General features: G+C 42.4%; 6 protein-coding genes across 15 annotated transcripts; 5 read left to right on the top strand and 1 right to left on the bottom strand.

Moving 5' to 3' along the window:
* Window positions 1–54: 54 nt before the first annotated feature.
* Window positions 55–3891, top strand: LOC103970201 (oxygen-dependent coproporphyrinogen-III oxidase, chloroplastic-like). 2 transcript variants are annotated; one of them, XM_009383880.3, is made up of 8 exons: window positions 55–725; window positions 849–924; window positions 1861–1955; window positions 2117–2200; window positions 2735–2822; window positions 3073–3197; window positions 3278–3376; window positions 3451–3891. In XM_009383880.3, the coding sequence occupies exons 1-8, from the start codon at window positions 174–176 to the stop codon at window positions 3520–3522; spliced, it is 1191 nt and encodes a 396-aa protein (XP_009382155.2). In that variant the 5' UTR covers window positions 55–173; the 3' UTR covers window positions 3523–3891. The 2 variants fall into 2 exon arrangements, with proteins under 2 accessions (XP_009382155.2, XP_009382163.2); XM_009383888.3 differs by having other exon boundaries at window positions 57–725; window positions 3454–3888.
* A 62-nt stretch (window positions 3892–3953) lies between these two features.
* Window positions 3954–6879, top strand: LOC103970186 (uncharacterized). Of its 3 annotated transcripts, none has more exons than XM_009383867.3 (4): window positions 3954–4347; window positions 4902–5195; window positions 6066–6190; window positions 6581–6879. In XM_009383867.3, the coding sequence occupies exons 1-3, from the start codon at window positions 4102–4104 to the stop codon at window positions 6183–6185; spliced, it is 660 nt and encodes a 219-aa protein (XP_009382142.2). In that variant the 5' UTR covers window positions 3954–4101; the 3' UTR covers window positions 6186–6190; window positions 6581–6879. The 3 variants fall into 3 exon arrangements, with proteins under 3 accessions (XP_009382142.2, XP_064945668.1, XP_009382135.2); XM_065089596.1 differs by having other exon boundaries at window positions 6559–6879; XM_009383860.3 differs by having other exon boundaries at window positions 6466–6879.
* A 1529-nt stretch (window positions 6880–8408) lies between these two features.
* On the top strand, window positions 8409–11718 carry LOC135584951 (receptor-like cytosolic serine/threonine-protein kinase RBK1). Of its 7 annotated transcripts, none has more exons than XM_065089562.1 (10): window positions 8409–8706; window positions 8804–8851; window positions 8929–8979; window positions 9314–9826; window positions 9917–10171; window positions 10255–10409; window positions 10633–10712; window positions 10789–10924; window positions 11193–11342; window positions 11413–11718. In XM_065089562.1, exons 1-10 carry the CDS (start codon window positions 8691–8693, stop codon window positions 11581–11583), a joined length of 1575 nt encoding a protein of 524 aa, XP_064945634.1. In that variant the 5' UTR covers window positions 8409–8690; the 3' UTR covers window positions 11584–11718. The 7 variants fall into 7 exon arrangements, with proteins under 7 accessions (XP_064945634.1, XP_064945629.1, XP_064945625.1 ...); XM_065089557.1 differs by having other exon boundaries at window positions 8926–8979; XM_065089553.1 differs by having other exon boundaries at window positions 8541–8706; window positions 11175–11342.
* Window positions 11719–12514: 796 nt separating this feature from the next.
* Window positions 12515–17479, top strand: LOC135597071 (NPL4-like protein). Its single transcript, XM_065089524.1, has 2 exons — window positions 12515–13645; window positions 17059–17479. The coding sequence occupies exons 1-2, from the start codon at window positions 12647–12649 to the stop codon at window positions 17308–17310; spliced, it is 1251 nt and encodes a 416-aa protein (XP_064945596.1). The 5' UTR covers window positions 12515–12646; the 3' UTR covers window positions 17311–17479.
* A 284-nt stretch (window positions 17480–17763) lies between these two features.
* LOC103970153 (peroxidase 24) lies at window positions 17764–19279 on the bottom strand. Its single transcript, XM_009383818.3, has 4 exons — window positions 19008–19279; window positions 18739–18930; window positions 18495–18660; window positions 17764–18417 (listed from the first exon to the last, which is right to left on the bottom strand). The coding sequence occupies exons 1-4, from the start codon at window positions 19233–19235 to the stop codon at window positions 18017–18019; spliced, it is 987 nt and encodes a 328-aa protein (XP_009382093.2). The 5' UTR covers window positions 19236–19279; the 3' UTR covers window positions 17764–18016.
* Window positions 19280–23598: 4319 nt separating this feature from the next.
* On the top strand, window positions 23599–27352 carry LOC103970144 (rho GTPase-activating protein 2). The gene is made up of 5 exons (XM_009383807.3): window positions 23599–24198; window positions 25344–25464; window positions 25564–25683; window positions 26207–26437; window positions 26521–27352. The coding sequence occupies exons 1-5, from the start codon at window positions 23855–23857 to the stop codon at window positions 27160–27162; spliced, it is 1458 nt and encodes a 485-aa protein (XP_009382082.2). The 5' UTR covers window positions 23599–23854; the 3' UTR covers window positions 27163–27352.
* Window positions 27353–27994: the final 642 nt, after the last annotated feature.

Genomic DNA, 27994 nt, shown 5'->3' with positions numbered 1-27994 from the left:
CACATAGCGAAGTCACCTTCGCCAACGGTTTCCTGTCACTCCTCCTTCCTTTTCCCTCCCTGTCAAAACCAGGGGCCGCCGGCGGTGACCCTATCCCCCTCCCTGTTATAAGCTCACCCACTCCCATCCTCTCTCTCTCTCTCTCTCTCTCTCTCTCTTAACACGCACACGGAATGCCGGCCGCTGTAGTCTCCTCCTCTCTCCTCTTAGCACCGATCGCCAAACCGCTCAAACCACCATCCTCCGTCCCCAATCGAACCCTATCCCTCCGCCCCGTCCCTGCACCGCTTTCTGCTCGATCCCGACTCCTTAGCCGCTTTCCCATCCGCGCCGTTGTCCACGTCGACAAGGAGACCCCCGAGAACGAGAGGCCGGACACATGCCTCGTCTCCGCCGACGGCCCCGAGTCCCCCGCCCCCATCCGTGTCCGATTCGAGAAAATGATACGGGAGGTCCAGGACGAAGTGTGCGCCGCCCTCGAGGCCGCGGACCGTGTGGGCAAGTTCAGGGAGGACGTGTGGTCGAGGCCCGGCGGGGGCGGCGGGATCAGCCGGGTGCTGCAGGACGGAGCGGTCTGGGAGAAGGCTGGGGTGAACGTGTCGGTCGTGTATGGGGTTATGCCGCCGGAGGCTTACCAGGCTGCCAAGGGGAAGACCGGAACTGGCCGTGGAGATTCTGCAGTGAACGCCGGGCCGGTGCCGTTCTTCGCTGCTGGGATCAGTTCGGTACGTGCTACAATCCCTTCAAAATATGCCGACTTTGGTACGACCGACAATGAGTAGGATGTCGACACAAAGCAACTTTCCTGTCTTGACTTCTATTGAAGCAGCTATTCTTCCTGTATGCAGGTTTTACATCCTAAGAATCCATTTGCCCCGACATTGCATTTCAACTATCGGTACTTTGAAACTGATGCACCGAAAGGTACCCTTGGAAATTACATTTTCTGTCATATAGAATTTTATAGTTTATCGCCGATTCGACAGCAAGCATTGGATTTCAACCATGTACTTGAAAATTGCTACCTATTACGTCAACATTTTGTGTTATTTGGGCTTTTACATGAGGCCATGTACAGATAGACATAACCAACTACAGTTTTGGCTTAGAAAAGTGGAATTAGTCTAGACCTCATATGGACCAAAATAATGAAGCCATTTAGCTGAATCCAAGTGAAAGACAATGGTTTTAGTGTTCATCACTAGTTGCATTAATATCAATGGAGGATCATATTTTTAGAGGTAATATCAATATTGATGGAGATTACTGTTGCATTAGTTTCATAGCTATAAGAAGCTCTAATGTCGAAACTATTTGGGTTCGTCTATATGATGCTTTTACTGCCATTGGGCTCTCCATAAGGCTGGACCTGCTTCAAAAATTCTGAGGAGTTTAAATAGAACATCCTCACAATTTTTGCTACCACCACAGAATTGCAAGTGAACACTTCATACGAGAGAGCACACAAATGGCATGCTACATTTGTTTCACTATTCCCTAAAACATTGTTAATTGGAATGTTCATGCTGTTGATTGTTTGCTGCTGATTGACTGTATTTCACTATTCCAAATATATTTGCTGATAAGATGCTTGACTGTATTTATAAAGGTAATTCTGACTGCCATGCAGTAGATTGTAGACCATTGTGATCAGATGAGTTACGGAAACTATTGGGGATGCCAAATGTATGCACTTGCCACGGGCTATGGACTGAGTTTAAGTTTTTTAATAATTTACAAAGTGAATTGATTAACATGAACTATTAAAATATAGCTCATTTTCCCTTAATCAATTAGTTCTCTTTGTTACTTTTCTCTGAAGTACCTGTTTTCTTGCCATATACTAACTTCTGGCTACAGATGCCCCAGGTGCACCTAAGCAATGGTGGTTTGGTGGTGGCACTGATTTGACTCCTGCTTATATTTTTGAGGAGGATGCAAAGCATTTCCATAGGGTAAGTGTGAAGCTTATGATATTTGTATGGTTGCTTGGTTTTCTTTTGTTGTTCTTATTTAATAGATGTTGCTGTCGCTTGCAATCCAAAATCCATGTTTTAGAACAATCATTTGTGTGAATTGATTTTCCATTTTGGATTGACAAATCATTCTCTTTTAGGTTCAAAAGCAAGCATGTGATAAATTTGAGCCAAGATTCTATCCCAGATTCAAGAAGTGGTGTGATGACTATTTTTTTATAAAGGTAAAGCTTCTAGACTTCGATTGTTCATCATCCAACAGGGTTGTTCCTGATTTGCTTTTTTTGACTGAGCTTATTTGCTAAACTTTTTTGTTTGGTGCTGCAGACTATATATCCGAGTCATTACTCACTGGAAGCTCAATGTTTAACTCTAGACTAATAGTGGTTGTGACTTTGATACATTACCCAAATTATTTTATCAGATTTATGCGTTGATTTATGGACCTTAATATGATTTCAGTAACAGCCACTAGAATCTCAAGGTTTTGTTTTAGGATGGCTTTGTGAGGTTGCCCTCCTATTAATGGCAACTCTTTTCTTGTGGATTCTTGGTAGCATGAAGTAGCTAATACAATTTGCATTCCAAGGGATGTGGGTTGTATCCCTGATCATGGTTTATCCGGAAGCTGTTTTTGTGATCTTGGTGGGATATTATAGCAAGATAATATATTTTTATCAATTTACAGAAATAAAGTTAAGAAATACAAAATTACAAAGTATGTGAAATTTTCAATCCCTGTTTGATGCTATTTGCAGCATCGGGGTGAAAGGCGTGGACTTGGCGGAATATTTTTTGATGACCTTAATGAGTATGATCAAGAACTGCTTCTTGGTTTCTCTACTGGTAATTCTGAACACAAATATGCCCTATTTTTTATATTGCAGTTCCATGGACATGTCCGAATACTGCTTCACATATCCTACAAGTTGATTCATTAATAAATTTCTGTTTATAAATAAGTCATAAAAATTATAGGGATCATTTAGAAAGGAGAGCTGTATTTTAATTGTTGACTTGTCTATCGAGTCAGTTTGAGAGGGATAATTGTGACAAACTTCGGCAAAACTTCTTTAATGATTTGTTCCATCTGTAGAGTGTGCAAAATCTGTTGTTCCATCATATATACCTATCATAGAACGACGCAAGAATACCCCTTTCACAGAGCAGCACAAGGCGTGGCAACAGCTACGAAGGGGACGCTATGTAGAATTCAATCTGGTAACTACTGAGGGAAATGAATTGCATGTATTGATTACTTTTAGCTTGACATTTAACTTAACAGAATGTGCATCTTGAAGATTTATGATCGCGGCACCATGTTTGGACTACAGACCGGAGGCAGAATCGAGAGCATTCTTGTTTCCCTTCCCTTGACAGCTCGGTGGGAATATGGTCATGTGAGCTTCTCCACTTGTTTCTGTTCTCTCTCCGCCAATTCAAATCAATCATTCTACTTGAATATCTTATTCAGCAGCAACCAGAAGAAGGCAGCGAAGAATGGAAACTCCTTGATGCATGCATTAACCCAAAAGAATGGATTTGACCTCAACTTTTGATTCGACTGTGCTTGAATGTAGAGTATAATAAACTCCATTGCTGGTTTCGGTGTTACGTCATCTGAGCTTGTGGAAGCCTCAGGTAATAAATTGTGATTTGGTCATCGGAACCTCTTCTGCTGTGTTCTCAGGTTATGATTGCAATCTTCAGTCTTCTTGTTCCTCAGAGTAATTCATCTGATCCCTTCCAAGCATCAAGTAAATTTGTGAGTTGGTCAATAGTTACTCTTCTGATGTAGAATGTGTTCTTCTTAGGTTATGATTGTCATTTTTAGACTAACTTGATCATGATTGTAATATACCTTGTCTCTTTCAAGCATTAAATAGAATTTGATTGGGCCACTGGAGATGTTATTAGACTGTGCTCTCAGCTTGTGATTGCAATCTCGGTCATTGCTGTGTGCCGCTCACGTGTTACTGCTTTGGTTAAGCTGTATGGTTGTGCTGTGAGTATAGAATCCGACCCGCGCGAGGTCCGGATCCGATAACCACGAAGATCATGCCGCTACACGCAACTCACCGAGTTGGATTGGGCCGGCGAATCGGGAGAGGGAAGGAGGGGAGGGATGGCATCTCGAAGCGCGGCGGCAGCGCTAGGGCTTTTGGCCTTGGCATCGTTCTGCTGTTCGATCCCGTTGGCCCGCGGGGAAGCGGTGGATGGAGGAACAGGACGAGGAGGCGGAGATGGTGGCGACGCCGCCGAAGGCGCTAGGGGAGCGCGGTTGCTGCTCAGCTTTCATGAAGCCAAGGGGAACGCCTCCTTCAGGTGCTCTCCCGTCGGCCCTTGCCTCCCTTGCCAGTACTCTGAGAAGGTAGGTGCCCGTCGTTTTCTTCCCCCAATTCTATCTCCTCCTCCCCCATCCAGTCGTTCCTTCCTAAGATGTTTAGAAAATGAAGAAATTGGGTGTGCTTGCTTTTTCTTTTAGTTCACAGATACCTTGCCATTGTCTACTTAATTACTTGTAGAACATGGAACAAATTCAACCAACGCATTCACTGATGTACATATTTTCCTAGGCATTCAATCACTAGCCAGAAAAAGAATAAACCTAAGACTTTTGGTAGCAAAATTTGGTACCTTTATTCAGTATGAAGCAGAATGAAAACAAATCGACCATAAAGATTTGTTTTTTGTTAGCTTTTTACAATATGTAATCATGGCCTCCCTGAAGGGATGTGTTACTATCAGATCTCATTTTAGATCCCTTAATTCATTATATCTCATTTTGCACCTGGCACCTCCTAAAATCCTTTGCTCTTGTTCATATAGTTTCTTTTTCCCACCTTAGTTCCTTTGCAACGTCTAATTTCTTGGGTATTTTTTTATTTTGTTTTGCTTACACCAACTCTAAATTGGTTGATGCAGAGTGATCACAAATATCGATGTAGTGAAACTGGTTATCGAGTGCCTTTGAAATGTGTACAAATAAAAGATAGTGTGGGGGAGGCAAGCAGGATCAAAGCTCGAAGAAAGCTCTTCTTCCTCCAAGAACATGCATCAGCAGTGCAGAAACAAATCATCACCTCTATAAGTAACTATAAATGGAGGAAACTGTTGGCTGATTCGTCAAAATCAGAGAATGAAGAAGAAAGCTATATTACTTATAGGAGCTGTGTACCAGTTGATAGTGAGGAGAAGTTGTCCGTACTTGGTTTTGAGGTATGATAGTTACAGTGGCACCATAAATTTTATCATGAATTTTTTTTGCATCTTTGTTGAATGTTTTAGGACAATATGATTCTTATATGGTTTTGTATGGAATCTTTTGTTATTATAATACAAATGGAAATGAACATTTAGCTCACAAGGCCTTGGAAGTTATTCACGGAGTTATCCTGACTATAGAAAGAATCATAGAGAGAAAAGAGGCCAACCATGCAAAATGAAGCTAGTATAAGAAAGAACAATCAAAATGATAGAAGATGATGAAGAAGATAATACAAAAGAGAATGGTCTCACTGCATAAATGAAGAGTGATATATCATAAAGTGAGATTAGAAGGACGTAGAACTTGTGTGATGGTCAATCCTGAGAATCCATCTGTTAGTTTGCGGTTGATAACTTCTGTTGTTGGTGTCTACATCTAAATTCTCAGCTTATAATTAGCTGAAAATGTAATCTGAAACTTGAATAGACAAAGATGCATAGAAAGCCATTGGTGGCATTTATATGTCTTGTGTCATTTACATTCTCGTACCTCAAAAATTGTTCAATGAGCATGGCTGCGGAGTAGTGGTAATCGAGAGTTATTTGTGAAGAGGTTCATTGAACTTTGTTGTTTGCTCTTGCAATGCGACTCTAAACTCAATGAGTTCCTCTACATGTCAGAAGCTGATTTGAGGATCCATATGCTTGACATTCCTGTTGAACTTGGATGTTCTTGATTAATTCTTGCCACATGCTGGGGCTTCTACACAATTTATAAAATAATCAGTTGTACAACATTAGTTTCTGTCGTGAACCATTCTGACATCTTCGTAAACTGTTTAGCAATCGTCTAATCTCCTTCCCTCTTTTGTGCTTCAACAGGTGATTATGGTGGGCTTGTTACTTATAAGTGGTTCAGTTATTTACTTGCGGCAAAAGCGTACTGCAGTCATGCCAGGAGTTGCACCAGTGAGGATACCCACAAGCTCCCCTAGGTTCTGATACGGGTGAGATCAAAGGATGAATAGATACATCATTCTCAATTATATGTTGCAACTTGGTTTAGTCATTTTGAACTTTCTTTTCTCCGCGTCTTTGTTTCAGCCACTGAATTATTGCATATTGCGTCCATCGAAATGCTAAGATTCTTCCACCAACACTTTCTTGTCGCATATAATTTTCAGATTGTGTTTTCGAAGGACTCTCTTTAGTCAAACTGTAGCTTATTGTGTCACCATATCTATTGCATTATAATCTTCCTGTTGTCCATTATTCTCAATAGGTTTGTTCTATGGATCCCAAGCACGACCTCTTACACGGATCAATTTATGGATCTTTATTCAGTTATGGAGCTCACATGTCCAATCATTTTCAGATTCTCTGGCATTCTTCAACAGGTTGCAGCTGATCAATTTCAGGAAGTGCTGTTGGACTTTGGATGTTAGCAACTGGAAACATCCATATGGATGTCGAGACTGAGTTGCAAAGAACAAATGAATGAATGCAATAGAATGGATGGGAAGAGTGTTAGTAGATGCTTGTCTTAAGGTGGTTTCTTTCTCAGTTCGCCCTTGTAATGATGTATGCTTGATGACTGCTGCAAGGAGCTCATATGAGTTGAGATCTCCCTACAATTGCAGCCTGTGTAAAACTGATATCCATGAGATGTAATGGAAAGGTAATATCTCATCCTCAAGTGTTAGCAAAAGCTTCGATGCCGTTGATTCCGATTTATATATCACGTTCAGCTTCAACTCCCCGCAAAAGCTTCGGCGGAACGTATCCACCGTAGATTGCGTTAGGAAACGGTCAACGATTCGGAAGTCAGCTTCCGCCTCACTTTGCGGCGGAATTTGGGTTAAGTATCAACAGCACCTCACGAGCCGAAATCTCCGCGACAAATCGCGTCACATAACAACAAATCAGAACTCTTCTTCCGCTTCTTTATCCTTTCGATCTTTGGAGCAGCTCTGGCAAGTCAAAGTAGGTCAATCAAACTTGTCTCAGGCTCGGGTTAGTGTCGCAGACCAACCATCCCACCACCACGTTCTCATGCTCTCAGCTTCTTCTTCCTTGGCTAAAGACCCAACCAGAAAGCTAAAGCTAAAGAAGAAGAAGAAAAGATTGATGCAGATCGGAGGTTAGGAATACCAAACCTACTACGACTTCCTGGAGGGGCCCTCTCATCCACCAAGTGCAGTAGTACAAGTGGTATTACCTGCCCAATCTCTCTCACTCCAGCGAGCTACACGTTGATTAGATGTCTGCGTGTTGAGATGTGGCCTTTGACAAATCCGGGCACGTCACAGATCCATTTGACTTGGTACGAGATCAAGCACCGGCAACTCCTTAAGCTTCCGAGGTCAGTGTTCTTGACGTCCAAAACTGCATCATCAGGATGGGGATTAGTTCACCCACTGAGACATGAACCCAACACCATACTGAAAAGAACAAATAGGAGGAGTATTTACTACGGTTCTGTATGATTGTAAGAAATAGTTACCGGGAGAAACAACAAGTCATGGACTGATGGATGAGACGCTACTGTGACTGGCTCAGACTTTTCCACATATCGAGAAAAACACAAGCTTTTTACAGTGCTTCTGCTTTGATCGCAGCAACTCGGTGCTGCTCTGCTTTGACCTGCCATGGAAAATGTACATGGAGCAGCAGCTCAAGCTTTCCCTCTCTCACGCTTCATCCCATGTGTGGTGGTGAAGGAGACCCAGGCTGTGCCTGCCATCTACTGCCTGCAGCAGGAAGAAATCAAGCTCAGGTGCAGCAGAGAGGATCTAGTGGGAGTTGATATAGGATAGATCAGTTCGATCAGATCATTTTGACGGTTTAGATAATTTAGAAATAAAAAATGAGAAAACAAATGATTAAAAATATTTTTTTAATATTAAATGAATATGTTTATGATTGAATTATTGACTAATGAAAATTGAATGAATATATATTTTTAATTTCTCAATAAAACATCTCATATCTTGTTTATTACAATGGGATATACTCATTAACTCACAGCCAAAAGAAATTCTAATTTTTCCCAACCATGCATCTCCCACATCACCTCTGCAGACCTCAATCTAAGGAGGATATCCAACTATATCTTCCTGTTCCCATTCCTGGTGGGTCCCTGGGCAAAAAGCAGACATCACATGTCTTGGTTCAGATACACAGCACCAGTTCCATTGCAGGAGCTTGACCCCCCTTTTGTGCCTTTTAAGAACCTCTCTCTCTCTCTCTCTCTCTCTCCCCCTCTATCATGCTTGATACCACCCAGTGCTGCACTCCATCTCCAGGAATAACCAACACACAAGAGATGCCCTCCTGTGTTTGAAAACAATAGCTTCCCTCTCTCTCTCTCTCTCTTTCCTTTCAACTCCCAGCAAGACTTTCTCTCCCCCTCATTCCTTGGCCTCTTCTACCGTCTTCCAAGCCACTCTTTTCCTCTTACCCAAGTTTGAAACTTCCCAACCAACCAGGGAAGCCAAAAGAACCCCAATGACTTCCAAGGAAGGTATTCTGGTGCTCAAATCTGTCTTGTCTTTCTTGCAACCTGCTAACTCCCATGTTCTGACTGATGAAGTTGATCGAGTATTTTCTTCAATCTCCAGAGCTTGATCAGGAAGAAGCCCCCAAGAGTAATTCGAACTCTGTAGAAGGTATGCTTCCCCTCGTGCTATTTTGTTCTTTTGGGTTCTTGTTCTTGATTCGTCATCAGTACTTGTGGAATCAGCAGAGCAGCTTTCTCCCAAGGAGGCGCAGAAGGATCCTTCGATTCCGGTAAAAGGTCAGCTTCAGATCATAGCATCAGTCCCTTTTTATTGTCATGAAATCTTCCTGTTGTTCTTTTTACTGTTATTTTGATCAGGGGAGCATAGTATCTATCGGTGGCTTTGGTCTCCAAAGATCGGATATTATGCTATTTTGATATGATCATTACATCTTCAAAAACTTGCACTAAGATCAAGAGGAATAAACCTTACTATTGGAACTTTATCTATCGGCAACTCGACATCTTTCATTGTTTTGCGGCATTGAATCATCAAGGAAGGTGTTTGAACCGAGACAGATTAATGATAAACAACGAAAAAAAATCATATTTTTATTGCTGATTCTTACAGGAACAGAGGAGAATGAACAGAGTTCCAAAGCAGAGAATGAAGACAACAGCGTTGATGGCTCCGATCAGAGATCACCCGATGGAGCTGCGCTCGATCACAACTCCATAGTAGCGTCCGAAGCCAACAGCGTCGAAGGCTCCGACCAGAACTCGCCCAGAGGCGTGCTTGACTCTACATCAAGTGCAGAATCCGATGGGAACAGCAGCAGCAGCGACACTTCATCGGTGGACCGATCGATAGCCCCATGCGGGACAAGACTGGAGTCCCACAGCGTGCAGTGGCGCAACCTGATTGCAGGGTTCATAATGAGAAAGAAAAGGTCGATGACGAGGCTGTCGACGTTTCCACCAGCAACCGGGAGATCGAGCTTGCGCAGGGCCTTGGAGAGGATCAGGAGCAGCAAGGATGGGACCGAAAGTGGACGAATCGTAGTGGAGGTCAAGATGGCCAGGCCTTCATGGAGGAGCTTCGCTTACGAAGAGCTTGCAGCTGCCACCGATGGGTTCAGCCCAGGTAAACATCTCCTTCGTTCTGCATCCGGCTGCCATCAATGACTAATTTGGGCTTCTTCCGATTCATCATTTGCGTTCAATTCTTTGATAGACAAGTTGGTCGGCAAGGGAGGACATGCAGAGGTCTATAAAGGGTGTTTGGGTGATGGCCAACTTGTGGCAGTGAAGAGGCTGATAAAGAGGGAGAGCGAGGAGGAGAGGATAGGGGATTTCTTATCCGAGCTTGGAATCATTGCTCATGTGAACCACCCTAACGCTGCACAGCTGCTGGGGTTCAGCGTGGAAGGGGGTCTGCACCTGGTTCTGCAGTTCTCCCCTCATGGAAGCTTGGCTTCTCTGCTCCATGGTAAGGCTGCTGCTGCTTCTTGCAACATAATTCTCACCAGCAAACTCTGTAGTCCAGTGATGAAGACGGCATCAGTTCTCCAGGTTCAAAGGAGGCTCTCGATTGGAGGGTGAGGTTTCAGATCGCCGCAGGCATTGCAGAAGGCCTGCGCTACCTCCACGAGGGCTGCCAAAGGCGCATAATCCACAGAGATATCAAGGCCTCAAACATACTCTTAACTGAAGACTTCCAACCTCAGGTGCTCATTTCAGTATCTAAGAGAGTCGTGTGGCGGCTTCGATTAAGATTGGTAGCTTTAAGAGTCAGTAAAATCTTTTAGTTGTAACATCATCAAGCGAGTAGAGTATCTAAGACACAGTTGTTCTATGTCTCTTTCTTGTCGATCTACATATTCTACTTATCTTGCATTCCAAATTACATTTCTCTACCGATATTTGAGGATTTTTTTCTGTAACACGCAGATCTCCGATTTCGGGCTTGCAAAGTGGCTGCCAGACAAATGGAATCACCATGTTGTGTTCCCCATCGAAGGCACATTCGGGTGAGATCAATTGAAGTCCATTTCTTGAGCTTGAATTGGAGTGCTTGTTAAAGTTCAGTGCGACCGTGATGTCTAGATACTTGGCACCGGAGTACTTCATGCACGGAGTGGTGAATGAGAAGACGGATGTGTTTGCCTTTGGGGTGCTGCTGCTGGAGCTCATAACAGGAAGGCGAGCGATTGATTCCTCGAGACAAAGCTTGGTGATATGGGTATGACTGATACTTCTCCACCTTTTTAAGGCTGCTGGTTGATCTGTGTTGCAAGTTCACTACCAAATCTATGCATTAACACCTGGTGATGATCAAAGGATGCTGAAACTTGGTTGTGATCAAGAAATTATTAGTCAAAATCAAGTCATAAACAAGTAGACAACATGTTTGATGGGAATACACAGAAAAATTGCTGGTTCTTCTGAAGTATATTTTCTGTGCCATCGTGCCACCTGAGACATGATCACAGGCTCTGTGCTTGCACCAGGCAAGACCACTGCTCGATGCGAACAGCGTGAAGCAGCTCGTCGACCCCTCTCTCGAAGATTCTTACGATGCGAAGGAACTGGCACGCGCGCTGCAAGTCGCCTCAGCGTGCATTCACCACCTCTCAACCTCGAGGCCAACCATGAATGAGGTGAGAGCCAAACCTTCTCATTGTTACTCCTAAGTCCGAGTGAAACAGGACGGTGCCGTTCTGCGTGCAGGTGGTTCGGCTTCTGCGAGGTGAGGAGGGGCTGATGGAGATCATAGGAAAAGAATCCAATTACAAGGTTGCTAGACCGCCATTGATCGATACTTGCGACATGGACGACTACACCTCTTCGAGGTACCTCAACGACCTCCACCGACATAAGCAGCTTGCTCTGGAGCAGTGAACTCGGCCAATGGACTCTCTGGTGTGCCACACCTTGTGCATATTCGAGTCCTAATTGTATGAAAGAGAGGGAGAGGCCATGCTCACAGCTTTCAGTTGTCTTCCAAATCTAATCTTCAGTGTTGGATCTGCTCTACTCTTGGTTCCTTTCCTTTGGGTGTAAATGGACTTGTTATTGTTCATGCTTGTTACAAGGTCAACAATGCTTCGAATATGTTATAGATACAATCAACGCACATCAACTGAGAAAACAATATTGAGAGCCTAATTATGAATTTATTATCACCATTCATAAAAGAAAAATATGGTACCGTATCATCAACCCCCATCACATATATAATATATAATGTCAGTAAATTAATATATATTTAAAACATTTAAATAAATAATATTTTATTTTATTTTATTAAATGATGTATAAAATGCTCACTGAATTTAAATCTAAGATCTGTATATGTCATTGCCAACTGATTCATTAATAAGCTCCCACCAACAATCTTATTTATGGGTTCGATCGCAATCGGAGGGCCCACTTGGGTTGGGCCCAAATGCGGTCCATGCGAACGGACGTTCGAGATCCGTGGATGGAATTGAAGCACTGCACGAATTTTGAACCGTCCATTTCCTCGAAGAAAAGTAAAGAAACTGATGACCGCTTTTTCGACCGTCCATTAAATCAAGATTTGACAATTTTCCTCTATATATTTACACCCGTATTTATATTTCGCTATTTATGGAAAATGATAATTTTCTCATTTATAATTTTAATATAACATACATGTCCCTAAAATACTAAAAATCCGCTACTTATATTCATCTGCCCATTGCTAAGTTGCATCTAAAAATATTAAGAAGAAAAAAAAAAAATATGTAAAATCTGAAAATGGAAACATATATAAGCATAATCAATAAAGTTGGATTCCTTGCTGACACTTTTCCTTTTTCTCATCTCCTCTTTCCTGCCTTCGCTTTGTTGCTTTATAACTCCAAAGCGCCAGCAACCGCTGCATCTACAGCTACAGCATTCCTTCCTCTCCAAGAAAACAAACAGGAAGCAGAGGAAGATGATCCTTCGGATCCGCAGCCGTGACGGCCTGGAGCGCGTCACCGTGCCGGACCCCTCCGCCGCCACCGTCGCCACCATTCGCTCGCTCATCGAGTCCCAGCTCGGCGTCCCCGCCGCTGCCCAAACCCTCTCCCTCGACCCCAATCTCCTACTCCCCTCCAAGGCCCAGACCCCTGCCCTCGACCCCTCCGCCCGCCTCTCCTCCCTTCCCCTCGCCCATGGCTCCATCCTCTACCTCTCTTACCCCGCCGGCCTCCGCCGCGCCGCGGCCGCTGTCCCCACGCCCCCGCCTTTCACCCCCGCTGGATCCTTTGGCCGCCGCAAGATGACCATCGACGACCTCATGGCCCGCCAGGTCCGCGTCGCCCGCCAGGAGTCCCCCCACTGCGCCGCCGCATCCTTTGACCGCGACGCCGCCAACGCTTTCCAGCTGTACGTCGCCGACACCCTCGCCTTCGCCGTCAAGCGCGCCGGCTTCCTCTACGGCCATGTGGACGAGGCCGCCCACTCCGTCGTCGTAGACTTCGTCTATGAGCCCCCCCAGCAGGGCTCCGAGGACGCCGCCACTCTCTTCCGAGACCCCGACGAGGAGGCCCTCGTCGAGGCCATCGCTGCGGGTCTCGGCATGCGCAGGGTCGGGTTCATCTTCTCCCAGGCCGTTGGTCGCAAGGCTGGCACCGCCGAGTACACCATGTCCGGCCGTGAGGTCCTGCAGGCCGCTGAGATGCAAGCCGAGGGCGGCATCCCTGAGTGGGTCACCGCAATTGTCAAGCTCAAGGTTGGGGAGGATGGCGCTGCCGACGTGCACTTCGAGGCCTTCCAGATGAGCGACACCTGCATCCGCCTCTTCAAGGAGGGGTGGTTCGTGACCGAGTTCGGGGAGGATGATGACCCCAGGGTGTCGAAGATGAAGAAGGATGTGGTGGTCGGGGTAAAGGACACCAGGGAGGTTGACAACGATTTCTTCTTAGTGCCTGTGAAGATCTCCGATCACCAGGTCAGTTTCATTATACACGCACAATCTCTCTTTGCTAATAGAATAACTTCACGCTTCAATCCCTCAAAGTAGAAAATTCATAAGATCTGTGTCATATATTGGCTAAATTGGTTCTTCCAATAATGCTAGTCTTGAGTGTTAGAGTGAGGAGAAGATTGAAAAAGAGGACTAAAAGAATAGTTTCACATCGATAAATATTGAGAGTCGATAATATATATTTGATTTTAGCTCACAATCTGACTGATTTAGCTTTTGGATTGAATTAGTGTCTGTCTCAATGTACATTAATCCTGACTAGTTTGATCATCTTTAATGGATTTCTAACAAGGAAGCTCTTTGTTGCTCAGTGTCAGTGTTTTATGCCAGGATGACATGATTCAAAGTAATCCAAGGAAAAAATTGTAATGGTTTTAATTTAGTGTGTGTTGGTACAGCCGATAAAAGGTTTGGTATGCATTTCAGCCTGATCTCTAACCTGGAGGATTTTATTTGTGCTGGATGAAGTTTTTTCGACAACAACAAGCCATACCTCTTTCTTATTTAGGCTTGGCTTGATTATAGTATTTCGTAGTTATGATTTTTCTTCTGTTTCCTAATTTCATTCTAACCAGATATGTGTAATGTTCACCAAGGAAAATGTAGTCAATTCAGACAAAGAAGAGAATGGTCAATGTGCTGGTGAGGTTCTAAATGGGTATGAGTACATACTGGTGATGAAGTTCAAATTTTGACAGGAAACTTGGATTTGACAGCAATATCTGCAAACCCTTTGGATTTGATTTCGTATAGATGTATGAGTCAAGGTTAAGATAATTTTCTGATGATGATGATGAAACCCGATTTTCACATGTTTCACATAACTTGATTATCAAGTCTCTGTTCTAAAGGTTCTTTTACAGGAAAAGGTAGCAGACTGATTTTGAATATTATTCAATTTAAATATGATTCATGTTTGGTTGTCTGGTATAATCTTGGTGGAATTGAGGTTTGGAACTCAAGAGGAAGCTGCTGTTGTTTTAAATCTGTGCACCAAATATGTAGCAAAAAAAGGTAGATGACAGAAATAGTAGATGGGGAAGAAAGGTCTCAAGAAGAGCAATAAAAGAATAAGTGAAAAGGTGGCCTGCAACACATCTGAACTTGTTTTGGTGATTTCATCGAAAATTCTCCTTTCCTTAAGCACTAATTAGACTACACTTGAAACTCTAAGTTGGGGATTATAAAACAAACACAAACAGGGCCTGGAATAGCTGCCTAATCACGCTCCTATTTTGTTCAGACTAACACCTTTTTTATCGAAGTTCAGGTCCAGATAAAACTCTTAAATAGAAGGTATTGCAACTTAATATTTGTCATCTAATTTATTTTTTTAAACAGAACCAGATGCCCACAAATTAACATAGTCAATTGCTTAGCAAGTTGAATTTTGTAGAACCATGGAAGTTATGAGAATTTTCAGGTTAACATGTCAATGATGGTGCTCAAAGAATAGGAGAGGTGGATCCCGTGGAGGAAGAAGACGGACAACATATGGACAAGGTTCCTACATGTATATAAAATATGCTAATCAGTGTCTCCAACTCTGATATGCATTGATTATAGCTTACTGGTGTTGTAGTTTTTAATATTTAAGACAAAATCAATCTTTAAGTTAAGATGTAATAAGAATTGGAAGCAATTCTTTAGGCATAACTTGATGTTGAAATCTCCACTTAAAAATTACACTTTTTTGTTAGCAATAGGTCACTGTATCATGTAAATCACGCATACTTTAGCTTGTATTTATGGCACTCTAGTTTAACCTCATTTGTTTAGATGCCATGCTCAAGGGTGATATATCAATGACAATTAGATTAGGAACTGATTGGTTTCAGATTAAAGAGTTGTCAGCCCTTGTTTTGACAAATTATGGTTAATAAAGAGTACAAGGGAGTTTTAAAAAAGACTAGAGAGGAAAAAAGGGAACTGGAGCAGAAAAAGGCCACACTCAAACTAAGACTAGGCATCACTTAACTCTTAAACCTTGTGATCGTTCACTGTGGATCCATAAAAAAGGAATTCATATGGAGTTAGGTTGGATTGTGTCCATTTTAGTCAAATAGTCTTTTTACTTTTTTCTTCAGGATTTTTTTACTCATTTTTATGGTCTATGAAAGTTCATTTAAGATTCTAAATAGAAGAGTAGGGATGGTAGATAGTGTAAATACTATCCTTATATAAATTTATCAATGATTTTCAATGTAAAAAGTTTCAGAAAAAAACTCAAAAGGAATTCAAAAAAATGTTTCTGATAAGAATCCAGTGTCAGAATATTCATGTTTAGAACTATTATTGACCTTGCTGTGGTTTAGAGAAGATGCCATGCTGCTGCAGGCTGTTTGTATGTGCTGTAAATAAAAAGAACAGATACAAATCTAACTATAGCTGCTGGTTGTGGAGTTGATCAACCAAATATCATATGATTCTTATTTTTGGGGATTAACATATTGTATGCTTGACTGATTCAACTAAGATGTGGGGTTCTAGCTTCTATCAGAAGTGTAACAGTTGTCACTTGCTCTTCGATAGATCCAACAACCATTGCTGTTTGAAGAGTTTGCGATTAACCATTGTGATTGTTCACCGTGGATCAGAAAAAAGAATCCATATTGAATTAGTGAGGTTTGGTCATGCTCATTTGAGTTCCATAGTTTCTTAGTTTTTTTCTCATTGAATTTTCTTCACATTTTTTTATGAGCTATTACAATGTTTGAGGATTCTGAATAGAACAGTGAGGCTGCTAGCTGGTTTAAGGACTATCCTAATCTCTATCTAGCAACACTATCTATTCTAAAAAGGTTCCATGGAAGATTCAACAAGATTTTTATTGCTGGCTATTGGTCCAAACTCATTGATAAAGTGAGTTTCTCAATTTCGAAATTGATCAATGAAGATATCTAACTTGGTTGCAATTTTAAGGTCATGCGACCAGTTGTAAACCCTTCAAGCTTTCTCTAGACCTAAGAATGGTCTAGAAGCAGAAGTGCCAAACTTGTTTCTTCAGAAGAATATCATCTTGTAGTCCTACCAGATGTGAATCATTTGCAAATTTTATTCTTTATCGACATTTGTCTTGCACAATTTATGCATGCTTCTGCAGTCTGTCCAATTATGCTGGCAGATAAAAGGAATAGAAATATGATCAAGCAAATATCTTATGGTTGTATATTGATCAAGCAAATATCGTGTGGTTCCTCGACATTTGCTTCCTATGTTGATTATCCTGTTGTTTACTCTATTGATTCAACTAAGTCGCAGAGTGAACATTGGTCAGCAGCTGTTCAATAGAGCCAACAGCCCTTATTTATGCCATTAACCTGTCCTTATTTTACCACTGTACCTTTATATTTTTAATGTGCTCAATTGATATGCAGGGGCCATTATCTTCGAGTTTTCCTATAGAGAACCGGATCACTGCTGTAACGTTGAGAACTCTGAAGAACCACTTGGATCGGACAAAGCACCTTCCATTGGTGAAACGCATCTCTGACTTTCATCTGCTCCTCTTACTCGCAAGGCTTTTGGATGTAAATGCCGACATACCAGCACTCACCGAGTGTGTACAAAAGCAGTCATCAGTCCCAGAAGGTTACCAGCTTCTGATAGAATCATTGGCCACCTCCTGAGATGACATGTGCGTTGGTGCTGGATCTATGATTTGCCTGTGGTGGAATCAATGTTCCAAAAATTTGCATTAAACATACGAATTATTACTGTTAATTACTTCTTTCTACTGGAATTTTCATGTAGATATGCTACCTGTGTTCTTTCCAATTAAAGGATCAGTGTTCTGCATGAGTTGGTCACCGGAAGTTAACCAAACAGTGATGGAATGCTGATCTTGCTGAAACTTACAGGAGCTGCAACTGTTTAGGCTATTGCATCGATTGCTTTGGCTAATATTTAAGCTATTTGGCTCTCTCCAGCCTTCATACGTTCCTGCCGTTCTTTCCCAAGCATCTTTACCATTGAAATGGTTACTACTTCCTGCCGAAATCTAGATTCTCTTGTACTGCTGGTGTCGAGGCATTCCTGCAGTCTTTCTGATAGAGGCCATTCTGGATAGAATTCCATCATCAGAACAATAATGTTTAAATGAATTGAGTGCTGAAAACAACAAACAGTAGCCATGAAATTACAGTGTTTAAACAGACGCAAACAAGACCCAGAGGTTATTCCTCCAAGGGTCTCTTATTGAGAGCACCCCACACGATCACATCGGATGAGGTCGAACATGAAAGGGAAAAGAATAGAACTGTGTGAACGCTCAGCAAAGCAGATGATGCATGCAGGCACGTCGGGCGTGCAAAGCCGAAGGGTCGACGTCGTGGATCAGTTCACGAAGCGACAGTGCTTCCTGATCTCTCCTTCCTTGCCGGTGAGAACGCCGACATCCCCCATCTTGGTTATCGAATTCCTGAACGCAGCGATGAAGGCCCCGAAGTTGACCATCTCGTCCACCACCTTGCTCGCTGCGCCATCGGTGAGGAGGACCGCGTCGGACTGGAACAGCCCCTTGTTCTGCTTCAGGTTCACGTAGTAATGGCTGTCGAACTTGAGGCCGCTGCCGGGATCCATGATGACCGTCGTGGTGTTGTCAGTAGGGCTGCACTTAGTCCTCAGGAACGCTGCGTAGGCTGGATCAAGCGACGGGTCGGAGTCGCCTTTGCCGGTGAAGTTGTAAAGCCTCTCGGCGAATAAGTTGCAGTGCCCGACGCCGATGGTGTGTGCACCTGCAAAACGATAAGAACCATGCACGAGCTCAAACCTCGTATGCTCATCGCATCAGCTCGACGTCCATTTCCTGTACCTGACAAGATGACGAGATCGTCGACACCGAGACTCTTATTGGCAAAACTCCGGACGAGCGTGGTGAAGTTGGAGGTAGGCCTGGGGATGTTGACCAGAGCCTCAGATAGCAGCGACACGTTACCGTCTCTTCTACCGGTCTTCACATCCCAGAGGGACTTCCCGAACTGCAGATAGATGCATACTTCTTCTACTTAGGCGCCACGAATAAGAACGACGTCGATGCACTGTTGCATTCTACTTACTGGGAATGAGACCGAGTCTCTCGCGGCCAACGCAACGATATCGGCGCAGGAGACCGTCCCCGGGCAAGCCTGCTCAAGTGCTTCCTTCACCATGTCGATCACCTCGAATCCTGCCAGTGATAGGTTAGGGGGAGCATCCTTTTCTGCAGTGCTCTCTGACGTCGAGTTCAGTAGCAGCGAAGCATCACAACCCTATATACATACATGCACGAAGCAAGCAGAGTCGTTATAAGGAGATAAAATGCCATGGAAGCACATCTACAACGTACCCTAACGAAGCAGTCATGGAAGAACATTCTCAGCAATTTGGCAGGCAGTATGGGGTTCTTCTCCGCTTCCTTATATATTATGGTCTGCACGATCTGCTCGGCGTTGGGACAACTGCTCCCGTAGAAGTTTGGCTTGAGGCCTGCAGATGGGCAACCGGCATTGCAAGCACCGAGAGTCAACGCCGAGGCCAACAGGACGAGGCGGAGGAGGAGGAAGCTGGACTCCATCCGTTAACACTCGTTTCTGTGCTAGCGGTGTTGAGTTCTTGTCTGCCTCATCCTCTCCGACTGCAGCCTCCATTTATAGAGAGAGGGGTCGGCGAGCATCAACCACCACAGAATTAAACAAGCACTAGTGCACTGATCGATACAGCTAAGTAGAGATTTGTTTAGCAGTAGTCATCTGCGTTTGTTGATGACGGGAAGCGGCTGGTGGCAATGAACCATCTTGACTTGGTCTAAATAATGTCACATAAATCATTCTTCCACTTGTTCTTCCTGGTTGACGGTATGGCTGATGAAACCGGTGTTTAGGGAATCATGCATTGGTATTTGCTGACATTAATAAGCGGTAAACCTACTCCTTGCTTGCTGAGTTAGTGCATCCACCAGCTTTGCCAGTGAGATGACACCTACTCATCGGTTGACTTGACCCATAAAACCCTACGGCGGAGTCTTGACTTTGTGTGGTTCCACGAGGAGGAGCACAGCAGTCGGTCGTACATGATTAGGACTACAGAATCCAGCTAATAAATGTCGGCTTTAGAATTAGCACAAGTACTGGTTGTTGGCATGAAAACCGGGTCTGATAGTTCGTACCTCATTGTCAAGCGAACTAAAGTATACGGTGGGCAATAAATTCTCATTTTCAGTTTGCAATTATTTATTAGAAAGTTGGAATGTCAACTTCACTTCCTTCATTAATCTCATTATTTATGTCGAGCCTAAAAGAGTTTAGATGATCGAATCGATGTTTCTAACGAATTATCCTATCCTCCTCTAATTCTCAAGTCAGAACGTATAGAAGTTCAAAAAGTATGATAAAGTGGAAAGTCACAAAGAAAAAAAAAAAGAGGAAAAGGCATTAGGGAGAGAGAGAGAGAGAGGAACCCCATCGTTGAGAGGGTTCCTGCAGACCGTCACCTGGACGCCGAAATTAGAACTCGTGTCAGACCCACAAGCTATTCAATCTCCACTCGATCTGACTCGGTCAACATCCAATAGATTTAAATTCAAATCCTGCATGGGTGGGAAATCTTATGCCTTGTCTGTCGTACGTCAAGATACAATGGATTCTTACCGTCTGACACTTTACGATTAATTACATGTTATCTTTTATAATTAATTATTTTTAATATTTTGATCCTTATAATTTTAAAAATTATATTAGAATTCATGTACTTATGAAAATAGAACATTTAATCTTATATTTCTTCACGCTATTGATTTTGCTAATGGAAATATCACATAGTTTATCATTAAGCACGTGTGATATTTCCATCAATCGAGTAGACGGTATGAAAAATAATAAGATTAAATATTTTATTTTTATAAATACAGGATCCCAATATAACTCTTAAAAATATAAAAATCATGATAATATGAAGTGAATTTTTAGATATCTCAAATGGAGCTCTAAGGTTTGTTTAAGCTTTGAAGGTGGACTCCATCGAATCTCGGCTCCTTCTCCTACTACCTCGTGGACCGTGACTCCATCTCAAAGTAGTGCAGCGTTTTTCAAGGACGTCCTTCAGGATCGTTGCGTCGGCCTCCTTTAAAGTTGAACAAGGGCCACCACGCCGGGCCCTCTTCTCCTCCTTGCGCTAGCGGTATTCTTTACTGCCGCCCTTCTCTGCCTCTTCCTGCAAAAGTAGAGCCGACGCAGCCTTGCTATAGCTTTCTCTATTACTGCAGCTTTCTCCTCTGCTGCAGTCATCGTCATCGTCGTCGCAGTCGTCGTCATCGCCGTCTCTGTCGTTGTCATCGCTGTCGTTGCCACAGCAATAGCAACAGCAACAGCAACAATTTGCTCTTGCCTTACTTACGAAGCCTCTTGCTCGTAAACTATTTGCTTTGCATTGATCCAAGATTGGTATCCTTGACAGGAGCACCATCTTACAAAGGCATTATAGCAGATAAGATTTCCACAACTATATAAGAAAATCTCTCTATTCTGTTTGTAAAGAAATATTATGGATGAAAGAATTGAGGCTGAAATAGAAAAATTATGTGGTGCATTGTGACAGCTAGAGTACCATCCATATAAATGTCAGATACCATTGGATTCGAAATGTATTTGAAGAGAAACAGTTGTAGCTTCAGAAAATTCACACAGATGACAATAAAGCAGACATGTTGACAAAGATTTTACCAAAAGAAAGACTAGAGATATACCGACAGCTGATCGGTATGACTTTACATTGAGGAGTCATGGGATAGCCTTCCTTATGGGTTTAAATAGCCCACAGCCCACCTTATCTCTTAACCTAACCCTAATTCATATTATGGGGGTGTGGGGCAGCAATGAGATTGTTCTCAATCATCCAACAGTGTTCTCATCTCAAATCTACCGTAGATTTTTAATGTGATTACTTTGGGAGAATTACGAAGGATTTAGAATTTTGAGCACATTGACGTGATTTTTGTATCCTAGTTATTCTCTTGTGATTGTTGCTAGGGCTTTGGGCAAGAGATTGAGATTTGTATATTTATTATTTTTATAGTGAATTATCTCTAGTTTGCCCTATGATTTTTACCCTTCACATTGGAGGGATTTTTCACCTATATCTTAGTATTTTATTTAATTATAATTTCATTTAATATTGCCGTGACATATTAGTATTTGTTCATATACAAAAGTTTATATCTCATAAAAGATAACTGATTACAAAATATAATTTTTAAAAATATAAAAATTATGATGCTAAAGCTAATGATAATTGATTACAAAAGATAATATATAATTAATCCATAATCTGTAATTAGCTAAATCATTTTTATATCCGTACTTCACACATTTTACTACTCCTTTGTGTATATCATGATTCCAATACTAAATCGATCAAGTTAGAATGTAAGATCGATCGATGTTATATAAGAACGATAAATTCTCCTATCAAACTAATAATATCTATGAGGATTGACAGAGGATTATGAGACAAATAATAACTCGATAGATCCTATTTAATGGTGCTTATCACAATCGAACATCGAAAGCCTTCTACGTGGATACTTCTTTTGCAAAGACAACAACAAAAAGGACATGGGTGGGACGGTAATCCAATTTCTGCATTATATATATATATATATATATATATATATATATATATATATATATATATAATCCGTTCACTGTGAGCAACCCAACAAACAAAATGCATGCAATTCCCCGTACGAAGGAATGCGGCACGAGAATCGAGACGAGTGGTCTTCTCTAAGTTCCGCATTGATGAGAGTAAAAGAGCACCACATTTAACGGGCTGACATGGTCTCCTATGACCGTGGTCAAAGGAGTAAAACGGACGGCTCACCCTCGTCCCCGCCTTCATCAGACGGCCGCCTGTACGAAGACGGGCGCTTTAAAAGCCGTGCGTCTCTTGAGTTCTGCAGGAGCAATGTATGTGGTGGATTGCCTGATCATATAAATGCATATTAGAATGCATGCAGTCAGAGTCACGAGAAGCTGCTCGATCGGCGTTCAAAATATGGATCGTAATCCGTACTGAGCTCTTCTGCATCAGATGGAACACCACCAACTCACGGGGATTCGATGAAATGGGGTTGAGAGCTCACGGGCGCGGATGCAGGCGCCGTGATGCAGAATCGGAAGGGGACCATTTGACGGAGGAAGCAGCAGCTGCTACTTCTTCTTCTTCTTCTTCTTCTTCTGCAGCACACAATAAAATAGCACCTGAACTTTGGGTGCAGATGTGACTCCAGAAAGACGAATTTAAATGCTTTCACGAAAAGAATGAGAGAATTTTTTTATTACATAACCACAAATCTCAAAAAGTTTTAAAGAATATTCTTATTATATATTTTTAAATTAAAATAAAGTTGGCAGACATGAAAATTTTAAATTCATGACATGCTCTACTGCTACAATAAAGATTTTTTTATGGTGTAATCAATAATCCCAGAAGCTAATGACATCGAAAAATAATCCAAGCCTTAATACTATTATGACGCTATCTATAGTTCATCCTCTTCAAATTAAAAGAGTTTTTTTTTCTATGAGAAAAAGGTAAAGTATTAAGCATTTAGTAATTATAACAAAGTGAAATAATGTATCAAAAATATCAATTTTTGTATTATTTTTATTTTTATCATAAAATGCTCTATTTTTATAATGTAGAGAGCTCTTTTTTTACTGATATAATTTAGAATATATATTTATTTTTTGAAATAAAAATAAAATAAAATAAAACAAAACAAAACAAAGAGGGGATGTGGAGGCATTTTTGATATTTAAGCCATTTCGAGGGGCAGTCTCGGGTTCTCAGCAATAAAAAAGTAGGAGAAGGCTGGCGTTAGAATTTGAATGTGGTGGCCGTTTGAACTCCGCCCTTCTCCTTTTAAATCTCTCTCTCTCTCTCTCTCTCTCACACACATACCAACTTCAATTCAATATTTAATGGATGGCTGGAGTTCACACAAAACTCCAGCTTTGGATTTATGAGCCCCAAACCCCAAATCCCCACATATTTTGATCCCTTCTTCCTCTAGATGCTCTCCAGATCTACAGGCTGGTGGATGCTCCGGATCTATTGCTAGATGCGATCTAGAGGTTCTTAAGATTCAGTAGTACAAACGAGCTCGGCTTGAGGAGTGTGTGTGCGTGGAGAGAGATGACGGGAGTGGTGTTGGTGTCGTCGGCCGGTGGATGCAGGGGAAGGAGAGGGGAGGAGGAGGAAGGGAAGCGGGCTAAGGAGAAGGAGGAGGAGCGACGGAAGCAGCAGCAGATTTCTGTTCTGGCGCTGCTCCTGGCGGCAATCCGGCGGTCCATGGTGTCCTCGTGCCGGATGGAGCGGGATGCCGACGACGAGGTCATACCTGCGCTGCAGCACATGGAGATCGGGTGGCCGACCGATGTCCGCCACGTCGCGCACGTCACCTTCGATCGCTTCAATGGGTTCCTCGGCCTCCCCGTCGAGTTCGAGTTGGAGGTCCCCGGCCGCGTGCCCAGTGCGAGGTCCACCTTCTTCCTTCTCTCCCTCCCTCTGTCTCCTCTCTCATGTTGAGTTGGGAGATCAATCGATTCGATTTTGCATTGGTTTTGGCTTCTGTTTGTCAAAAGCAAGTGAAAAATTGAGTCTTTTGGATGGCGAAGCAAAGAAATTGGTGGATTATTACTTGTTGAGGGGGGGAGAAAGGCAAAAGACTTCACTTTGGGATGATTTTGTTTCGGATTCCACTTAATCTGCCATAAATTTGGGAAATCACTAGTCTTAGAGGATTCAGCTCGTAAACGCATGCAAGAACTCTTTTTTACTGGATCTGTCGCTCCTTGGCTTGTAAGGAGGGTGAATTACTTCCGCAGCCCTTTGTTAAGATGGGAAGGTAGTTTTAACTCTAAAAACATGTGTTTCTGAGAAGTGGAAGAATCCATCTCAGGGATACCCCTGACTTGCAAAAGCTACTTCAGTAAGAAATATTAGGGTTTTTTTTGGTTAAGTTTCACTTTGCTCCTGTTTGAAATCACAAATTATTCTCAGTTTCGTGATATACTCTCCTCCTGTTTCTTTAAAAGTACGATTTTAGTTTGGTCACATTTATATACTCTCCTCTTGTTTGAAAGTGCAATTTGGGTATAAAATAGTTTTTAAGTTTCTGGTTCTGCTTTAGGTGGGCTTTAGAAATTGCTGCAAACCCTGGATGAACTTGTACAAAGATGTCAGCTAATCTAATGAAGTCTTCTGATGTAGTGCGTGATTCATTTTGCTGCACCAAAAACCTCAATTGTTTAATTATTGAGACCTCATTCTTTAGATTGCTGAATTAAAAAGTAGGAACATGAAAAAGAGAAAGAAAGAGGACAAAAAAGTCATGCTGTATTTTGAGGTACTTTCATTCAGAGCATGGCAGCTGTTGTCAACCATCAAGCGAGGAAGCAACTTTTCGTACAGACTCCCCGTTTGCTTGTAATGATACTGTTACTGCAGTGTTTAGAGTGATGTTTCTGTCCTAGGATAATCTCTGGTAGAGGCCTAAATCTAGTAACTCTACGGATTAAGCATCTTGGAATTATCCTTCAGAGACCACTCTACCATAGGTGACAAATGCCTCATGAGTTACTACTGTTTATGCTGACCATTTTGCTTTGCATTTATTGTGCAGTGCCAGTGTCTTTGGCGTCTCAGCTGAATCGATGCAGTGTGGTTATGACTCCAAGGGCAACAGCGTTCCCACGATTCTCCTGCTAATGCAGGAGAGGTTGTACTCACAAGGAGGTCTTAAGGTAAGCTTGCCTAATCCAGCAAGCATGAGCTTATTAGGTACTCAAATGTCAGCTATCAAGAACAAAGATTTCTTGATTTGGGTGTGGATTGCATTGCAGGCTGAGGGAATATTTCGCATAAATCCGGAGAACAGCCAAGAGGAGCATGTCAGGGAGCAACTAAACAAGGGCACTGTGCCAGAGGACATTGATGTGCACTGCTTGGCCAGCCTGATTAAGGTGAGATCCACTGTTTGGCCAACTTAATCTTGTGATCACTGGTTTGCTAGATTCCCGGTTATCTTTAACACCTTTTGCACTGAAATACATGATTAATTCTAGTTTCATTCTAAATTTTGTCAAAGATCAACCAGCTTGTGGCACCCTCATAATGCAATTAATTACTAAGATATTAATCGTTATGTATAGTGCGGAAATAAGGTTCAATTTTCCACCTAGAACTTTTGATAGGGTGGAAAGGCGGATGTTGTCGACCTTTCTTAGATTTAAATTGAACTATACTCTCTGTGACATTTCAAGAAAGGACTGCTTTTCTCGATAATGGATGGTATAAGAAATATTGTTATTAGCATCGAACATGCTTTAGAGTTTGAAAGTTCTTGCTACTTCATTGATTAGTGGAATTTGGATGGAATGATCGCTGAAATTGACTTGCAGTCCAATGTGAAAACTTCATAAAGATCATATATTGTGCATTAAGAGATGAAGAAAGAAGCTTATGCAGTGATATTATTCTGGTCAGGCATGGTTCAGAGAACTTCCGGAGGGTGTGCTGGATAGCCTTTCACCTGAACAAGTTCTTCAGTGCATCACCGAGGAGGAATCGGTGCAGCTCGTGAAGCTGCTTCCACCGACCCCGGCTTCGCTTCTCAACTGGGCCGTTGAGCTCATGGCTGATGTTGTTGAAGAAGAAGAACTAAACAAGATGAATGCAAGAAATATCGCCATGGTATTTGCTCCAAACATGACTCAGGTACCGACATCATTCCAGGCCGAGCTTCCCCCATCTATCGGTCTTCGAGCATTTGTGATACTTACGGCCTTCCTTCCTACCAGATGTCGGATCCTTTAACAGCTCTTATGCATGCTGTTCAAGTCATGAACTTACTCAAGACCCTAATCCTCAAAACACTGAGGGAACGTGAAGAGGCAGCCATGAGCGGGTATTCGGACTTCTCATGTTCTCCTTCATCCCACAACCGGGGAGACGATGATTACAATAGCCAGAAAGATGTAGACATGAGCGAAGACGAATCGAGCGAGATCACATCAGACAACGAACCAGAAGCCTACAGTCAGCTGGTGGTGGAACCGAGCTTGAGTGACTCCACAAGATGCATCTCGGATAGTCGCACCTGTAGCCAGCGTTTCAGTGATCACTTCACTGAGGATGAAGACGACTCGTTGACCGATATCGAAGTATGCTTCCTGAGGCAACTGGAATGGAAGTCCGAGGATGGAAATCAAGGAGAAGATAGCATTAGCATGGATATGTCATCCGGTGGTCAAGCAGAGATACAAACTTGTCATTCCGATGTTGTTAATATTGAAACTTGTCTCTCATCGATTGAAAGAAAAGAAGATAGCTCCATCACAGACAACGAAGGTGACTCGGATGCAGAGGCCGAAGTGAAGGATCCGTCGAAGCGACATGAAAGCAGTGAAGTGGTGATGGTTGACTCCCAGTGGATATCATAGTCAACAGCTAGATTGCTTCCTTACCACGCTCTGATCGTGTGGGTTTTGTTTAGCTCACTTGTATTTTGTATGTGAAGGACTGGATTGGATTGTTGTGTTGTCGTTGGGGTCTTCATCAACATGGGGTTGAGGGTGGCTTGTTTGTATGAGACCGTGAATGACTTGTTCATGCATTGTTTTATTTGCTTCATGAACAGTGGTTGTCTGAACCAAGGTTCATCGTACCGTATCGTACCGACGTTTCGACCCGGGCTCGGTACCGGTACGGTACAGTATACCGCTCGGTACACCGAGATGTACCGAGCGGTACACTCAGGTGTACCGAGCACAGTGCACTGCTACAGTGCTACAGTGCACTGCTACAGTGCTCGGTACGGGCGGACCGGTACAGAACGGTCCGCGTACCGCTAGCCTATCGGACCGGTACGTACCGCCCGTACCGGGCGGTACAGTCCGGTACGGTAAACTCTGAACTCTCATGCATGCGATACTTGTGAATAGGCATTTCAATTTTAATTTGTTTGAAATTGAAAAAAAATTAAATTATGATAAAATTAACATGATCCTCTTAATATTTGGATATTATATTATCATGATTATAAATCATAAAAATTATAATAATATATTATCATGATTTATTAATAATAAAGATCATGATCTCTTATGTTATGAAATGATTTAGTGAATATTATATATTTATTATTGATTGAAAAAATTATACATTGTAATATCTATATAAATTTAATATCAATAGAATTCAATTAGTCTTTTTTTTATGGTCTCAAAGCCATAATTGCTCTAAGGAGATTTTATTTCTTGATTCTCACTTTAT

This window comes from Musa acuminata, chromosome BXJ1-2 (assembly GCF_036884655.1).
Source record: "Musa acuminata AAA Group cultivar baxijiao chromosome BXJ1-2, Cavendish_Baxijiao_AAA, whole genome shotgun sequence".
NCBI lineage: Eukaryota > Viridiplantae > Streptophyta > Magnoliopsida > Zingiberales > Musaceae > Musa > Musa acuminata.
The sequence above is the reverse complement of the archived record's forward strand: the minus strand, read 5'-3'. Positions and strand labels throughout refer to the sequence as shown.